An 18,171-nucleotide genomic window follows, 5' to 3' on the forward strand; every position below is an offset into this window, starting at 1 on the left:
AAAAGAAAGAAAGACTGCCAATGGGGTCAGTAACTCTGAAGAGTAAATTAGCCTGTCCTTCTAAAAGCAGTCTCTGCACCAGAAACATTGACATCTACTGGAAACTGGTTTAAGAGACAAAGATTTAAAGAAATGGTTTAACCATGTTACCAAGCCTAAGTAAACAAGGCAGGGAGATGACATTTTGTTGAATAAAATGCATTTTACATTTAAGGGAAAGGATAGGATGATCAAATAGCAGTGATATCTAAAAAGTTACAATATGGAAGTGAAGCATTCATTGATAAAACAAGAAAAATTTGCAATGATGAGAGATTACAGATGCAGAATCTGATGAGGCCTTTCAGTGTATTTAGAGAAGACAGCAGACCAAGGACAGTCTTCACCTCTTCCCCCAAAAATCCAGGGAAGGGAACAGAGAAGAATGGGAAGAGAGGAGTGTAAAATTGTAGAAGCCAAGAGAAGAGAGGGTTTTAAGAAGGCAGAAGTGTTAGTAGTCTTTGATTCTTTATAATAGCCAGGGTTAAAATTATAAGGCAGCAGCTCCACCACTCTGGCTAATGTTCCTAATTCATTCCATTTGATTTTCTGTAAGCTTTGTTCTTAGGAAGGCTTTTTTTTTTTTTTTTTTTTAATGACCTTTGAGAATAGTTGGGTGTTAACACAGGAAAGGTGATTAGGAGGTGAAAAATGGAGCTGCACTTTACACCCATAGACCACTAGAGGAAAATAAAAACTGTAATAAAATATTGTTTTCTTCTTTGCACTATTTGGGAAAATTAAGACATATATTCTTTTAGAGTATGATCCATAACTGTGCCACAATGCCACATCAAATAACTGGAGAGAAAATTCAGAAGATGGAAGAGGGAACAAAAACACTAAGTTCCTTTCCTTTACTATTTATTTCATCTTTTCTTATTTATTTATTTATTTATTTATTTATTTAGTAGTTGCAGATGGACAGAATTCCTTTATTTTATTTGTTACTTTTATGTGGTGCTAAGGATCAAACCCAGTGCCTCACACATGCTAGGCAAGTGCTCTGCCACTGAGCTACAGCCCCAGCCCTATTTCATCTTTTCCTGATCCTCTTTCCCAGACACATTGTTTATTACTCCCACTGAGGTTATTGACTACTGATGATTCCTTTAACCTTTATATCAATCTGTTTATAAATAATTATGCTAAAAAGTAATGTGACTAATTATGATTTCTAATTTATCTTTCTCCTTTCCACATCACATTTCTCTTTTATGTAGTAAAGGATCTGGAGGAGTTATTCATATTCATTTCAGCTCAAAAAATTTTAATTTTCAATAATTCATTTTTGGTTTCCTTATCAAGATTCATAGATGCCATTTGAGCCCTCTCTGTGTGAAGCTTTTCTTTTTTATAATATGTTCTACTTTAAGAAACCTTAGATAAGTTATTTATAATTTACCATATGTTCTAATACTTAAACCTTTCTTGAAATTTCACTTCAGATTTGAAATTGTACTTTACATATGTACATAATCATATTTAAAAATCTGGATTTTTTTTCCTATCATGTCTATCATGTATTGGTTTATTGGTTTGTTCCAGAACCTTAGAATGGTTCAGAATGTAGAACGTAACAAATAGAGTTTATATGCTTCTGTGAAGATTAGGATGCCTATTTTATAGATGTTCCCTAATCTGTTTTATACAGTCGCCTAGCTTTCTGGTAATATATTATTAGAATTTAGCAGAACTTAAAAATCTAAGAATGGTAGAAAATGAATTACATATCTCCTATCAAAACTTACTAAAGAGATTATTACAGTGGTAACTTACCAATAAGCAGTTTTTATATTTTAGGTTCTGAAAGTATCCTGCTTACATAATAAACATAATAAAGTTTCAAAGATGAGCAAATTAACTTTTCAGCAAAAACTTTACTTGAGTATATCTTGGCTTTCTTTTTGACAGTTGTAACCTTAATGTTACAGTAATGTTTTCTTTTTTTCTGGGAATCAGATAATCTTGCATTTGGAAAAATGTTTTTGGTGAACATTTTATTTTTCAATGGCAATTTGTATTTTGTGATATGCAAGTGTTCAAACAATTTATAAGAACTCACCATCACCACCCACATGTAAGATTATACAGGAATGGAAGAATTTTGGCTGACTTATTGTATATAATTGTTGAGCCAAAGTAGATGGAATACTCTACCACTTTTAATGATTGAGGGTTTTGAAACAATAGTTTTAAATACAAATAATCTTAAAATTGGCGTTACATAAAATACATTAGTTAGTGTGTTGACTAAAAATAGGTTTATCTTTCTTCCATTATATATGTTCTATGCAAAAATTGCCAATATTGGTTTTCCTTTCCTTTTTTAAAAAAATACTTAATTTTTGATAATAAGAACAATTAACATGAGATAGTGTTACACAGTTTCTGGTAATAGAAGTCTAGAGATAATAAGTGTGTTTCTCCAATGTCAAGTCCTGTGAGAATCTGATAGGCCTCCCTCTATTTGTATCCTGAAGAGATAGAAGATCAAATGAATAAATAAATGAAAATAAAAAAAGAGATAGAAGATTAAGTTCCAGACACTGGACACAGGAGAGCAGGCTCCTAAATTGAGGGCTTTCTGTGGATCACAGACTGCCTGGCAATCTCTTAGAGATTCAATTAGAGCTTTGTCAGTGGGTGGCCCTGAAGATAGATCTTCACTTCACTTCCTGTGGATCCCAAGAGGAAGATGTTTGCCTAACTAACCAAAGAATAGAAAATCTTTTTTCTTAATAATGACCAATATTTACCATGTAAATTTCTTTATAAATCCCTAAAAATGAACAACAACAAAACCAAAAACACAGAGAGAAATCACCCGTTAACTGCTGACAAGCAAGGCAAGCCTTCTCCAGAGAGCACTATAGAAAGTCCCCTCTGACACTGTGAATTGGTACTCTCCGAGAGCCAGCTAGCCCTCTATATACCCTGGGTAAGGAAGGCCAGATAAGAGTCTTTCATGACTCTTAGCTAAATTCAGGAATAAAAAATCCTACACATATTTGGCTATTCTGTAATAGTGGCTGGCTGGCTTTATTTTATAGGCTAGTCAGTTAAGGTTTGAGATGAACATTAATTAATTGCTCTGCTTCCTGGAATGGAAGAAGACAATTGTAACATTGAATCAGGACTAGGGTTTTATAGTCATAGAGGGGAATGAGAGTCTAGAAATTTTTTTTTGTTTTTTCTTTGTACAATGGGAATAATGTAAGAAGCAAATAATCTCTTATCCCAAATTTTCTTCCATGTTCTCTATTAAAAAAAACTGTATAAAAGTATTATCTATATAAAAATTTTTACTTTTGTCTCTGCTGTCTGTTATTATTACATATTAACATATTATTATCTTCAAAAATTATTTGACTCTACTACCTTACTGGAACCACCTGGCTATCATGGCCTTATTTATTATAGACTCATTTCTGGAATTTTATTTTCTTATCACTATTTCCTCTGCCATTTCTTAGTTCTGGTTCTTATTGCATCTTTTTTTTTTAAAAATATTTATTTATTTTTTGTTTTCGGCGGACACAACATCTTTGTTGGTATGTGGTGCTGAGGATCGAACCCGGGCCGCACGCATGGCAGGCGAGCGCGCTACCGCTTGAGCCACATCCCTAGCCCTCTTATTGTATCTTATACTTGAAAACTTTTAAGTTTTTTTTTTTTTTTTAGATGTTACTAGACCTTTATTTATTTATATCCGGTGCTGAGAATTGAACTCAGTGCCTCATACATGCTAGGCAAGTGCTCTGCCACCGAGCCACAACCCCAGCCCATATTTGAAAACTTTTGAAACTGATAGAGTATATTAAATTCTTATTTTCTCAACTTTTTATTAGCTAAGTGCCCTTAATTATCTCCTTGTTTAAAAAAAAATAAGGAAAATAGACAATGCACACAAAATAATAAATTGGCCACTTATAAAATTAGGTCTAACCCTGAATCCCTCCCCATTTAACATAGGCCATCTATTACTATCCACCATGCTTTAGTTTTATCAGAGTGAACTTGTTAATGATAGGGTGTTTGAAGACACATGATGCAAATACAGATGTAAGGAAACATTGCTAGTCTTGCAGAATTTGTAGGATTTCTTAAAATCAGGAAAGGTGATGATGGAGGATTTGCATCACATATTATATAATGGATTCATGATCACCTAGTATAGTTGGCAAATATAGCAAGGATTATTATATAACAGTTATGTTTTTTTAAAGGTAAGTTTACACATCATGATTGCCAAAGGCCTTTAAGAAGATTGATGAAGTTCTCAGATATTACCAAAAAATGACCATCTTTTCACAATAGCACCATGTAGTTTTGTCCAAAAATTTATGTGGAAAATTATTTTAACTCTAAGTATTTATAAATGCGTGCAATTATTATAAAATATATTTTTTAAATCTGATACACTTGCTAGGAAAAAAATTCTTTTTTTTCCCACAATTTGTTCTGAAATATTGGGACCTGATCATGCTTTGTTGCAGGAACCAGAAAATATGTTAGGTGTATTAAACAGAAATGTTTAGTACATAAATAAAGTGTTTTATGGAAAGGTAGGAAAATTTAAAGGATCTACTTCTAAGCTAAAACTTTTATAGATTTTGAAACATGGTCTACCAGGAAAGCTAAGACCTTTGAGGTTATTATTGCAAATTGGAGAGTGAACATTGGAATGTTGTTCCAGAGAAGCTTCAAATTTTCAGATCTTTACTGTCAACAGAACAACCAAAGCACAAAGGACATGATTCTCACCTCATTTCACTTTCTAAAACCCTGTGTGACTACACTTAATTGGTTGAACCTGGCTATAAGAGAGTCTATGAAAATAGTTTTTCTTTACAATTTAATAAATAGAAGGAGAGGTGGTGAGGATTGGGAGAACCCGTCTAACATAACAACCAAATTGTCTAGAGTGTATTACACTTAACAGGTTGTTCTGAACAACCCAATCCCAGTGTATAAGAAATAGCCCCAGGTACTGTGAGACTGAAGGATATGGACAGATCCAGAATTACACAGAGTATAGTTTATTGGGAACTTACTAATAGAAACATGGTCCTGTGAGGCAGCACAATCAGTGAATCCCCTTGATTTGGGTCAGCAGTAAGGATGTGTATATTGGTCGGGACCCAAATGGCTTCATCTAAGCCTACATGTACCTGGTTTATCTCACTCTAATACCAAAGAGTCAGGGACATTCCTGGCACAAGGGTCTGGTCATAAAACTCTACATACCACTCTAATGGTTTTGTGTATTTATAGTATGCTGGGAGGCTACATGGGGGAAAACAGACCAATGTTACTCAGGAGTGATCATGGTGGTTATGACTCAAGATGGTTGTAGTCATGTCATGATGAATCCCTATTCAGGTATTTTTCTGGTTCCAGTTTTCATGTATAACAGGATTCTCCTTAATCTTTTGCCAACTGACTATGTAAATTATAATTAAAAATTTAAGATATCTTCCCAGTCACTGATACTATGACATTTGTTGTAACTAGCTATGGATGCTGTGTTGGAGTAGCTGCCTGTGACTGTGGAAGTATAAATCCATATAGAAAAAAAATGTGTAATAATTTCTACTATGCTAGGCCACTATGACTTAAAGATTACTTTCTTCTTTGTGAATTTGTTTTGTTTTGTTTTGCTAACTGTCCCAAATTTTTATAATGCTTTTTATGATATTCAGATCTGTGATGGAAAAGAACTGGCCTATCTAATATCACTTAAAAATACAGTTTTGGAAAAAACAAGTGTCATATGTTTTTTTGTTTTTTTTTTTTTAATTTGGAGAAGGTAGAGGAAAAAAAAGAAAAAGGAACAACAATGAAAGAGATCTCTTGAAAATAGAAGGGAGACCCTTAGGGTAGTGGAAGGCATCCAGGCATGGGCATGGGGAAAAGGAGAGGACAAGGGGAGATACTGGGCAATGAAATTGATTAAATCATGTTATGCACTTGTATAAATATGCCATTATGTATAATTAATATGCACCAATAAAAATTTTTAAAAATAAAATAAATAAAAATAGAGTTTTGGGAAATTGTTTCAGAATCTACTTCTTGTATGCCATTCATCAATTAACCTTTTTTATATAATAATAATTTGTGGGAAAAAGATAACCATAATTATATACCAGGATAATTCAAGAATTGTTGATTTGTAATTGAAGGTCACTTTTAAGGTGTGCTTGAAAAATGAAGATAATATATATCTTTAATTAACCCATTGTAACAAAGGACTAGTCATACTTTTATTAGGATGAATTTTAATGCTAGCATTTTGTCTTTTAATTACTTCTCATATGTACCAGCATCATAATTGGTGAATGGAATTATGTATAGTGAGCAAACAGGGTATAAAACATTGTTTATTATAGTAATTTCCTTTACAATGGAAAATTTACAGCACAATTTATCAAACTCTGCATTATAATACTCTTTTGTCTGCACATTGGTGAAAAATAATGACTTGAGGTGTGTGTGTGTGTATGAATACCTATGCTTACATGTAAATATAATGTAACACTCAAATTTTTGCCTAAGTGTCCATCATGCTAGGCATGGTGGCACATACCTGTAATTCCAGAGACTCAGGAGGCTGAAGTAGGAGGACGCTGTTTCAAAATAGAAAGAGCTGGGGATGTAGCTCATTCAATCTTTTATACTGAAAAAGCAAAGAAAAAAAATAAAGTGTCCATCTTTATAAATTGTGAAGAACCATCAGTTATCACTTTTTGAAATGCCTTGGGTAAAGCTTTAAAATTGCAGTAAACATGATATAAGTGGTATGACACATGCTCATAAAGTGTGTGCCCATGCTCCCACAGATATCAAAAGTACTTCACATTCCCTCATTAGAGACTTATTCATAACTGCTTTTAAAAGATAGTGATTGCCTTTAAAACTCAGGATTACTTCAGAAATGTCTTCAGGGACTATCCCAAGAAAGAGATAGACCTACCTTAGAAATAACTGTCACTCAGCATTTTCGTTCCTACTCCTCGTCATCTATTGTTCTTAGTGACATTAGAAGATGAGACATATAAGGACCTTAGGATCATATAGTAATGTGTATAAACTACTATAAAATCTTGTGTTTCTGTGGAGGTATCTCTTTGGAAGTATTACAACCAACAAATACAATTTTGTCTTAATTTTACATTTCTTCTTTTGATGTTTGGATTTTTTCCTAATTTTCTATCTAACTGTAATCTGTACTTGTTGTCCCCCAGGAAATTTTGGATATGAAGTCTGAAGGACAGGCAAATGTAATTCAGCAACTGGAACAAACCATCGAAGATCTGAGGACCAAAATAGCTGAACTAGAAAAGCAGTACCCTGCCCTGGACACCGAGGTGGCCAGCAGCCATCAAGGGGCTGAGAATGGAGTGACATCCTCAGAGGATGTCTGCCTGGAAACTTTAAGATTAGTAGGAAAGGATATGCAACCTCAAAGGATTTTAGAGGCAAAATCTATACAGACTTCCCCAACAGAGGAGGGTGGAATACTAACACTACCCTCTGTGAAGGCACTGTCAGAAGGTCCTCCATGCCCACCTGGGGCTGAAAGTGGAGAGTCAGCTGTTCCAACGTCACCTTCTGGACCTCAGACAAAATTTTGTTCTGAGATTTCTTTGATTGTGTCTCCAAGGCGAATATCAGTACAGCTTGAGGCCCATCAGTCCACGCCGAGTGTATCACAGCCTCTACCACCTTCATCCCTTCCATGTTCTGATAGTCAGGGGCAGCCTGGGTCACAGTTGTCCCATCCTTGTTTTCATACTGAGTTTGAAACCAGCCATGAACACTCTGTTTTCTCCTCCTTTGGAAACAGCTGTAATATTCCACCCCCACCACCTCTGCCTTGCACAGAATCCTCTACCTCCATGCCTAGCCTGGGCATGGCAACTCCATCACCTTCCCCTCTCCCTGATGTGACAGTGCCTCCTCTGCCCAGTGTAGCAGTTCCCCTACCTCCCCCTCTGCCTGGTACTGAAATGCTGCCACCCACTCCTGCTCCTTCTCTTCCTGGAGTGGGAATACCTCCCCCCCCTCCTCTACCTGATATGGGAATACCTCCTCCTCCCCCTCTCCCTGGAGTGGGAATACCCCCTCCCCCTCCTCTTCCTGGAATACCTCTTCCTCCCCCTCTTCCTGGAGTGGGAATTCCCCCTCCTCCTCCTCTCCCCGGAGTGGGAATACCCCCTCCTCCTCCTCTCCCTGGAGTGGGAATACCACCCCCTCCTCCTCTTCCTGGAGTAGGAATACCTCCCCCTCCTCCTCTTCCTGGAATGGGAATACCTCTTCCCCCTTCTCTTTCTGGAATACCTCCACCTCCTCCCCTCCCTGGAGTGGGAATACCCCCTCCCCCTCCTCTTCCTGGTATACCTCCTCCCCCACCCCTTCCTGGAATGGGAATACCCCCTCCCCCTCCTCTTCCTGGTATACCTCCTCCCCCACCCCTTCCTGGAATGGGAATACCTCCTCCCCCTCCTCTTCCTGGAGTGGGAATACCTCCTCCTCCCCCTCTTCCTGGAGTTGGTATTCCCCAACCTCCTCCTTTGCTGGGTATGGGAATTCCACCAGCTCCAGCCCCTCCTCCTCCACCTCCTGGGACAGGGATCCCCCCACCTCCCCCACCCCCTCTGCTCACTGGGTCTGGGCCTTCACTCTCCCCACAAGTTGGGAGTAGCACTTTACCAACACCACAAGTGTGTGGGTTTCTTCCTCCTCCATTGCCAACTGGCTTGTTTGGATTAGGGATGAATCAGGACAGAGGGAGTAGGAAGCAACCAATAGAGCCTTGTCGGCCAATGAAGCCTCTTTACTGGACAAGAATTCAACTCCATAGTAAAAGGTAACATGAAAGCAAGCTCATCTTCATACAGTTTTGTCAATGCAAGGGGAGCATTGTGCCTTAAAACTGTTGGGAAAAATACAACTTAATGTGTTTTTTTAGTACAACTCTAAAACTTACCTGTAGATTTTTATATCATTATTTGGTGAAGCAGTTGGTTATTTAAAATTGCAGGCTTTTCTCCAGCAATATCAAAGGGGTAAAACAAATGACATATGTTTTGATGTGTGAGATGTATATATGTCCCTCTATATAGTTATTGACATGTCTTTTAAGGACATATTTCCTTTTATATGTGCTGTTTCCTAGTTGCAGGACTTGACTGCTACTTATGCCTGAATCCAAGTGAAACATTGCTTATACACAAAATGAAGGAGTGCAGATAAGCAGATATCTGTAGATCAGTTATTTTCCCTATAAGATTTTTATAGGGAAAAATCATTGATTTTATTATTTAAATTTCCATTTCTTATAAATTAAAAATATAAATTGAATCCATAGGCAATGTGACTGCTAAGTATGGTGTTTGCATCCTTTAAAAGACATAGCCTTGCTTTACTATTCTGTTTTGTTTGTAGCTGCCTTTCCTAAGAAACAGTTGCAAAAATATATCCACATTCCATGTGTGAAATAATTTGGTTTTAAAGAATTTCATGGCACTTCTACAAGTGATTGTCTATACAGTGTGAAGTTATAAAATCATAGTTGGGAATAATCATCATAAAATAATAACTTTTCAACAATCTGCTACCAGATTTCTTCCATGCATTGTCCATGACCTGGTTCCCTAGTCATTGAGACAGTGCTGGGAGACTTCTCTGTGGAATATGGAGGAGGGGAAAGAAAAACCAGATACTCAAAATGCCCTTGGCCTTCCTTCTTCTAACTTATCACGTTTCCTTGTATTTTCTTTGTGTTATGTGACTTGCATTTAGAAACAGTATATTTAGCAGGTTCTTTTGTTTTATTGTTGTTTTGCTTTTGTAAAAATCATTTAACACTTTTTAGGATACTACATGAATCTGTACTCATTGAGAAGCCAAATAATAATGGTCAATGGGAGGCAACGGGGATAGGGAGGATGCTTTCTTGGAAATATACATTTTTAGCCCATGAGTAATCTGCCAAGCTAATGAGGCAAGTTGGGATTGTGAGATATCAAGCATTTCTTGCCTTCATAACCCATTCTGAGAAGGAGTTTCTTTTTATGTTTTTATATGGTGATTTCATAACTCAGAATTCCTGGAAATTATTTCATGGCAAAGGTTTGGTCCTAAATGGATAGAATTTTAACTTTCTCATCAAGTTGATAAAATATTACTTTCTCCTTATCTTTCTTTCCTTCCCCTCCCTTTTTTTCTGTTTGCCTCTTCCCTCCTTGCCTTCCCTTCTTTTCTGTTTATGCTCCACGTGATGTAGTTCTGCTTGATGGCCCTTTCATTGTTCTTTTGCTTAACTATAGAGACTCCAGTCCTTCACTTATTTGGGAAAAAATTGAAGAGCCATCCATAGATTGTCATGAATTTGAGGAATTGTTTTCTAAGACTGCTGTAAAGGAGCGAAAGAAACCTATTTCTGACACTATCTCAAAGACCAAGGCTAAACAAGTAAGTATTCTTGTGCTTTCTGCTATTGGACAGGTTTCTGACAGAAGTACAAACTTTCATTGGAAAAACTTTGAAATTATTTGTGGACTGTGTAAAACCTTCACAGACCTTAGGTAGATAGCAAATATTAGAATTTTAGAACATGTGGCTAAGTTTAAGACTAGTCCAGATGGAACAAAAAATGATCAACTCCATTAAGTTAATAATGTTCTAACTCTTTCATATTTCCAAAATCACAGCCTTTGCTTCTTTCCAGAATTATTTGTCTGGAAATCAGTTTTTACTTGATTTAAATTGACCTGAGTGCTAGTATGGATGGAAAGAAAGGCAAGAGTGGACAGAGAAAAACAAGCAAGTAAGAAGTTCAGTCTGTAGTAACCGATGATGTGTTTTTGCTGCCTTATAACTGAAATGGATGCAATTAAAACCCAGCTGAACAGTCACACTGTACTTGAAACATGGAAGAAAGTTTTATATCCACTTTTAACATCTTCATTGCATGACATGAGTCAGAAAAAAAAGAATGATGCATTTGGAGAAAAGCATTTCCAAACAACTTTTTCAAGGACTACATTCTTTGAACTTGATCATGAAATGGTATTTCAAATTTCTCCAGGGTGGCATTTAGGAAGGTATAGTAAAATGCCACAGTAATGAGCTCCAGATATTAGGAATTGTCCAACCATCACCCTGAATTGGGGAGCATCTGCATTTGTTAACTACTGCAGGAGGTGGGAAAGAGTACAATGAATATAAAGAAATGGCAAGCAGCCGGGTCTTGGGAGGGAAATGTGGGAGAAAGAGGCCAGTGTCCCCATATGAGTGCCAGATAATGGAGTGATTCTTGAATTTTTGCCTCTGGCCTGGAAATTGAAGCTAGGCATATGACCCAAAGTTCTTTTTGTTAATATTTATTTCAGAACAGACACCTTCTACCAGTTGTATATGGTGGATTTCAACTAGGAAAGGATGGATTTGAATGGGACAGCCAGATCCCAAGGGCCCATAGCTGATTGGGTGGGCAGGCTTATCCCAGACATTTCATTAATCTCAGAAGGATACAAACCCAAACATGATATGGTCGAAATTCTCAAAACTATCCTCAGAACTATTTTCAAAAGCATTACATTGTAGGTACTCAATAAATATTTGTTAAATTAACATACTAGCCAACTGAGGGAGGAAGACTTTACAAATGTAGTTATTGACACGTTTCTCAAGAGTATAGAGATTGATTCTGCTTTGCTTATGTGCTCTGTTTCCTAATTGCAGGACTTGACTGCTACTCATGCTTGAATCCAACTGAAATAATGCTCATATATAAAATGAGAGAGGGCAGATAAGAAGAGATGTTTACAGCCCAGTTATTTTCCATATTGAGAGTTTATTCTTTGATTTCACTATTTAAATTTCCATTTCTGTCAAATAGCTTTAATATGTAAATCAAGTCCATAGACTATGTTCCGTAATGATTAAAAACCAGAAAATCATCCATGTCATAATAATAAGTCCAAGGTAACAATGTTAAGGGGAATAGAGGTCAATGGAAAATCATATTTTCTCTGGTAGAGATATTTATTTTGCAAATATTTTCCATGGCATATTTTCATACAGTGCTCTGAGGCTGAGTCATCTTCACATCTCTTCTCATGGACTGTATCAGAGGTGGGAAAGTTGTCTGGGCAAGGAGTATGGGTAGAGAGTACAGACGTCAAGGAGACTCAGGCAGCTACAACTGTCACTTGACAAGTGGACATATGTGGCATGGGCAGTCTCTTGTCAAGGGAATAAATACTCAGAAAAATAAAGGATGTTCTTCCTCCCTCTCAATACCCCTCTTTTTGCCAAGGGAATTCAGACAAGGAAAAAATTTCATATTTTACCCAAAATGATATGATTTCATGCTTTACTTAACATAGCAGTCAATTTTTAACTTCCTGAAATATTATGTATTTTTTGATGTAGTTGACATCAAATGACCTCTTTGCCTATTAATGATGCATCTATATTGAGCATCATCCCAGCATAATCATCTGACTCTATCCAGACATTTCAAAAATTGTGGGTAAGAGACTTTGCCAGTGTCTTAATTTGTGCTTATGGATGCTACTGTTGACCTTCAGCTTCAAACAAGGATTATGAAACAGTCTCTGTCATGACTCTCGATAAGCTTGTTCAGCAACTCCTTGGCCTGGGTCTTAGTACTGATCTCTGCATTTCAGATCTGGTTTTGGAGGGATAAAAACTTTTTCCCCCTGTATATTAGATAATATAGAAGCAATACATTACTGAAGAAACATAATTTTATTTAACTTCATTGTATTTGGAAGAAAAATCTATACATTCCATTTCCTTGAGACACTTAGAATTTTGTTTAAGGAAAGTGTATTTTGAGGATGCATGCAAATAGTTTTCCTTTTAATGGGAAATATACACTGATTGTCTGCGTAGACATTTTGGTACCTCATGATTCATTTCCAGTAAAATTAATAGCCTTTAATGCTGTGGCAAATGTTTATGGCAGTATTTCAAGCAATTCTTCTTATATACAATGGAAGCTAGAAGTTCTGTTTTTCTTTAAATATTTAAAAATAGCCAAATAATTTTTCTGTGATCTGTCTTCTTGAAAGTAAGACTGTTCAAATACACTGGTATTTAACGAGGTGCCTGTGCTGTTTTTACTGTCGCAGCAGACATTTTCTGTGTGATAATAGACGATTCCTCAGCTGGGCACATTGTACATTGCCCTTTGGTATAAGGAGAAACAAGTTTGTTTTCTGAATACCCAGATTCATAGTAATGATGAATATCTTGGAGTTCTAAATCCTTTCCTCAAAAGAACTGAAGACAAAGCATTTTATATTTTTCTCATGAAACATGAATCCAAGTCTGTTCTGTGATAATTTCTTCATTCATACTTATTTTACTTTGTAATAATACTCATAAGGAGATTAGCTAAGAAGCTATATGGTAGTCAATTAGACTATATTAACCTGCTAACTCAAAACATCAACAACCTATCTGTTAAGGAATAAAAAGAAAAATTTAAAAAAGGGACCGTATACGATGCCTTGTGTTTAAACCTTGACACTTGGCTTACATACTTGCCCATTTTTAAGAAATGTTCCAGAGCTTATAAATGAGTTCACTTTCTATTGTCAGATAAATCAGTGATTATTAGTGTGGATTATTGGATAATAACCCTATGTCACCTCAGGATCTTTCATAATCATACAGATTAAATTAAATTTAACCTAATCTTATGAGCAGGAAAGTGAGAGGATTTACTTTGGAATGATTTTGGTAATAAGAACTGCCTAAAAAAATGTAATTTTATGGTTAATCTCGTGTCCAATGAGATCATGGCAAAATATATTTTGATAAACATGGTAGTAGGACTAATAGTAATGGGACAACCACAACAATAATCATAGCAACCTTAAGTCATATTCTACCCATTATTTACCACTTCCCAGTTACTGTTCTTAGCACTTTACTTCTGTTAACTCAGTCCTCATACTCCTGTGAGACAGATACTGTTGTTCTCTGTTTATACTACAGAAAACTGAAATATTAGCAGAATTCTGTTATGTTCCAGGGTTAGTAAGGGGCCAAAAACTTGGGTTCTAATTCCAGCTATCTGGTTTCAGAGCCTATGTTTTCCTAATTAAGTCTTAAATGTGGATGTGAAGTATTTTTATATAAATGTAGTTTTTTTTATTTATGTGGAGACCAGAATATGTACTTTAAAAAAGATTTGAATTTGTATTTGTTTTCATATATGTTCAGTATTTAAATAACTAAATTTTATTTTAGAATTTATGTGGATACACTTTGAAAATTTTTTCCATATTCTAACAGATTTTGATAAGTACATAAACTATGATACCACCAACCATGACATTTGCCCAGTTAAATAAAAGTTTATCTGAATGATGTGAGCTTTAGACACATAGGCTTCTATAAGCAATAAAAAAATGAGGGCCATTTGCCTGAGTGGCATATAAATAGTGGTTAGAGGTAGACAGCCACTTTGGTTAAATTTCCCCAAACATCAACTGATGATAACTTTTTTTCACCCCACGACACAAAAAGAACCATCTCTGTAAAACATCCCTAAAGTAAATAATGTCTAATCATGCTTATAAGATCTGTAAAGGAACATGCTACCCACAATGTAAATTTGCCCACAGAAGTTAGCAAGAGTAAATAAGAGGAATCTGTGTTATTTTTAAAATATGTAACTGACATTTGTGTAACCATTTAGTGCAAAACAAATGAATCTCATCATGTATTTCTTCTATTTCTTAGATTAAGTGTTGTTCCCAAAGATTTGTGGAGAAAAATTTTTTACAATAGTTAAATTTGTTGGGCTTTAACCTCTGGAAGTATGATTATAAAAATAGTTAAATCTGCTGCTTATTAAGGAGAGGTAGTGAAGGGATTCATATCTAATACAGATGTAAATGTTAAGGAATTAGAAATTTGTATCCTGTTCAGTCTCTTTGTTGTACTTGATGACTTTACCAAATACTCCATAAAAAGCATTTTTTTATGTTGTAAAAATTTACAATAATGATGGGAAAAGAAGCATTCATCATTTAACTGGTCTTATTTGGGAATGCATGTGGAATAGCTCCAAGATTCTTTTATATATATATATATATATATATATATATATATATATATATATATATATATATATATATATTAGTTATACGTGGACACAATATCTTTATTTTGTTTATTTATCTTTTATGTGGTGCTGAGGATCGAACCCAGTGCCTCATATGTGTAAGGCAAGCACTTTGCCAACTGAGCCACAACCTCAGCCCACCTCCAATATTCTTTTTAAAAGACTTTTTAAGTGCACTATAGTTATACATTGTGGTTCATTTTGACATGAAATGTTATTAAAAGACTTCTTGTTATGTTGATGTTGGGGGAATGTGTGTACTGCACTTCAAATATTGCTTGTTGCTGTAATACTGACTGCCATGCAAAGGAAAAGAGAAGTGTTGAATTGTGAATTCCTGTTTCTATTTTATTTGCTGATTGCAAGTATTTTTAAGTTATGTTTTATCATAGTCAATAGAAATTTCCATGTTCAGGGTGTAAATGATAATCTGAGTAGATGAAGCAGAGTGTTTGTATTGGCATTAATTCTTTGAGTTGTAGCTGGCAAAACTTTTGTTAGTTTGATTTAGACAGTTACTTTGTCTTTTATGCTGCAGACCTAAAAGTGTGTCTGAACACTAAATATCTTATAATAAGGCAATTTAGATTTGTTTTTGGGGATGCATAATAAACATTTGGTACTTTGTAACTTTTAACATCTGCTTTTAATAGAATACATTCCAATTGCAATTCTTAAAAATCTATTTACATAGAAAACCACATCAAAATACAAAGCTATAATTAGACAAACATAGGTTTTGTGGAATCTGGATTTGTTTTAGATGTTGAAAGATTTATTATTTTTTGAAGATGCTATTCCTATAACTATTTGTAGAGCATACCCAATCAATTCAAAGAATGCAACAATAACAACTTATATTTTTTATTTTATTTCAGCCCAAATTGCTTTTATACTTCTTAGTAAATAGCTTAAAAAAATTTCCAACAACATAATAAAAAAGAAATGTAATTAAGCTAATGGTCCTTGACCCTGTGAGATTTTGTACTAGGGAAATTATATTTGGTTAATTGAGCCTTAGAATTGTATACAATTTAATCATAATGCTGAAGGTAATTCTTTTGGACTTTATATATATATATATATATATATATATATAGTGTTATTAAGATTCTGTTAGACTAGATATGTAAGAATGGGGTATTGAATTTTAATGGCTGGGATATACTATTTATCCAGGTCCACAGCTACTGAAGAAAGAGTGTAGAGCAAGGTATAATGGTATGATCTGGGAGCAGATGATGGGAGATTGTTTTCTGAATACCACCAATGTAGAATGGAAGGACTGTTGCAGAGAGCCCAAGCAGCAAAGTAAAGACAGGGAGCTCTTTTTTGTTTCACTGGTGAAGCCAAAGGATGAAAGCACAACTTTCACTGTTGCATCTTTCTTTTTGATCTGAGGCAGCAGGGTTTATCCATTTCAGCAGCGAGTATAGCAGAGAAAATAAGCTAAATATAGCAGAGAGGGCACAGAGGTTCTCTGGAGGACTAACTTACTAGAACCAAAAAAAAAAAAAAAAAAAAAGACAATTATTTAGTAATTCAAGTGCCTATCATTGAATTAATCTTTAGTTCTATACTATAGACGTAAGGTGGTAAGTACTGTGGGTGGTTAGGAGTTGGAGAGAGTGTGTAGGCTGACTTGAGATAAAGGCTGTGTGGAGGGGATGCAAGTTGAAGTGGGCCTTCAAGAATTTATTTGGATTAGATGTGGAGAGAGGATTAAGGGGTGATTTTCAAGAATAAAGTAGTGAGTAAAGATTTCCTTAAGGCTTGTCTTAAACCTCAGTAAATCAGTCAACGTTGCAGCAGGCTCCTGTGTATCTCAATCTCCTGTTTGAGATTGTCAGGAATGCGAACATGGATCATTCATATTCCTTTCCCTTCCCTGAACTTGCTTCCTTCTCTTCCTCCTACTGTGTCTTCAGGGTTGTCATTTTTTTTTTTTTTTTTTGGAATAAGTGTAAGAATCAAATCTAGATAAAGTAGACCTGAAGTTTATTTTAGTTCCATGTTACTAATAACAATGTATGTTTCTTTACCATGGACAGCAACAGGATTTTGGATAATCCCAGAAAGAGGAGGATTTTATTTCTTGTTTGACTCACATAGTTACAATAACGATAATTCCTACTTTTTTTTTGGTGGAGGGAAGGTCGGTGACATTGATCTGATTATGTACACCATAATCAGATTCAGGGTGACCTAAACTGAAAATGTTTCTGATCATTTGAAGATACATGTTTAAGACTTAGAAGAAAAATTGATGTTCTTATTTATGTCCTTAATTTTTTTGAAATTTAAGCCTCTATTTAGTTGAAACATAATTGTTTCTTTTTCAAAATCATGTTTGCAATGGATGATTTCTAATGTTTCTGCTTATTTTTTGTCAAATGTCAACATAAGAATTGTCAAAATTACTTAATTTGTAACTTGAAACTATCTGAAATATTACTTTAATGAGCCATTTAGAGGTATTTTATAAGTAGAATGATAAACTTATTGACCCCTCTTATCTGCAAAACAATAATTTAACTGGTGAAAATTATATAAAAATTTTATTGAAAGTCTTTGGAAATTGTCCTTAAGTTGTATAGGAAATGGAGAAACAATAAGTTAAGAAAATCTACTAAAATTTAGAAGGGTGAGAGTCTGTGACATTTCCGTGACCCAGTCCATTACCAGCCACCTCCAGATCCGCTCTATTTTAGGCATGTGCAGCCAAGAAGACAGCGGCTCCCTCTCCTCCAACTTTGTGGCCTTGCCATGCTGGCATTTTAGCTTCCTCAGTCCCCTGTTGCAGAAGCCCTCCTGTAGGCAAGTATGGAGAACCAGGGAAAGAGAAAGCCAAGAAGGGTCTTCCAGGGGTCACAGTCACCTCTGGGAGTCAGGAAGCCTGTGCTCTGTGTTGGGCTGTACTCACTCTAGCACAAATGAGAACGAGACTTGGTACA

General features: G+C 35.4%; 1 protein-coding gene across 1 annotated transcript in view; it reads left to right on the forward strand.

Annotated features, from left to right (window-relative positions):
- Positions 1-18,171, forward strand: part of FMN2 (formin 2) — a 372,575-nt gene that overhangs the window by 110,601 nt on the left and 243,803 nt on the right. Inside the window, exons 5-6 of the mRNA XM_081299099.1 lie at positions 7,290-8,914; positions 10,377-10,521. Of these exons, the coding sequence (XP_081155225.1) occupies positions 7,290-8,914; positions 10,377-10,521 (1,770 nt within the window). The remainder of the gene's footprint in view (positions 1-7,289; positions 8,915-10,376; positions 10,522-18,171) is intronic.

This window comes from Spermophilus citellus, assembly GCF_964194105.1.
Source record: "Spermophilus citellus genome assembly, chromosome: 6".
In the NCBI taxonomy this organism is placed as follows: domain Eukaryota; kingdom Metazoa; phylum Chordata; class Mammalia; order Rodentia; family Sciuridae; genus Spermophilus; species Spermophilus citellus.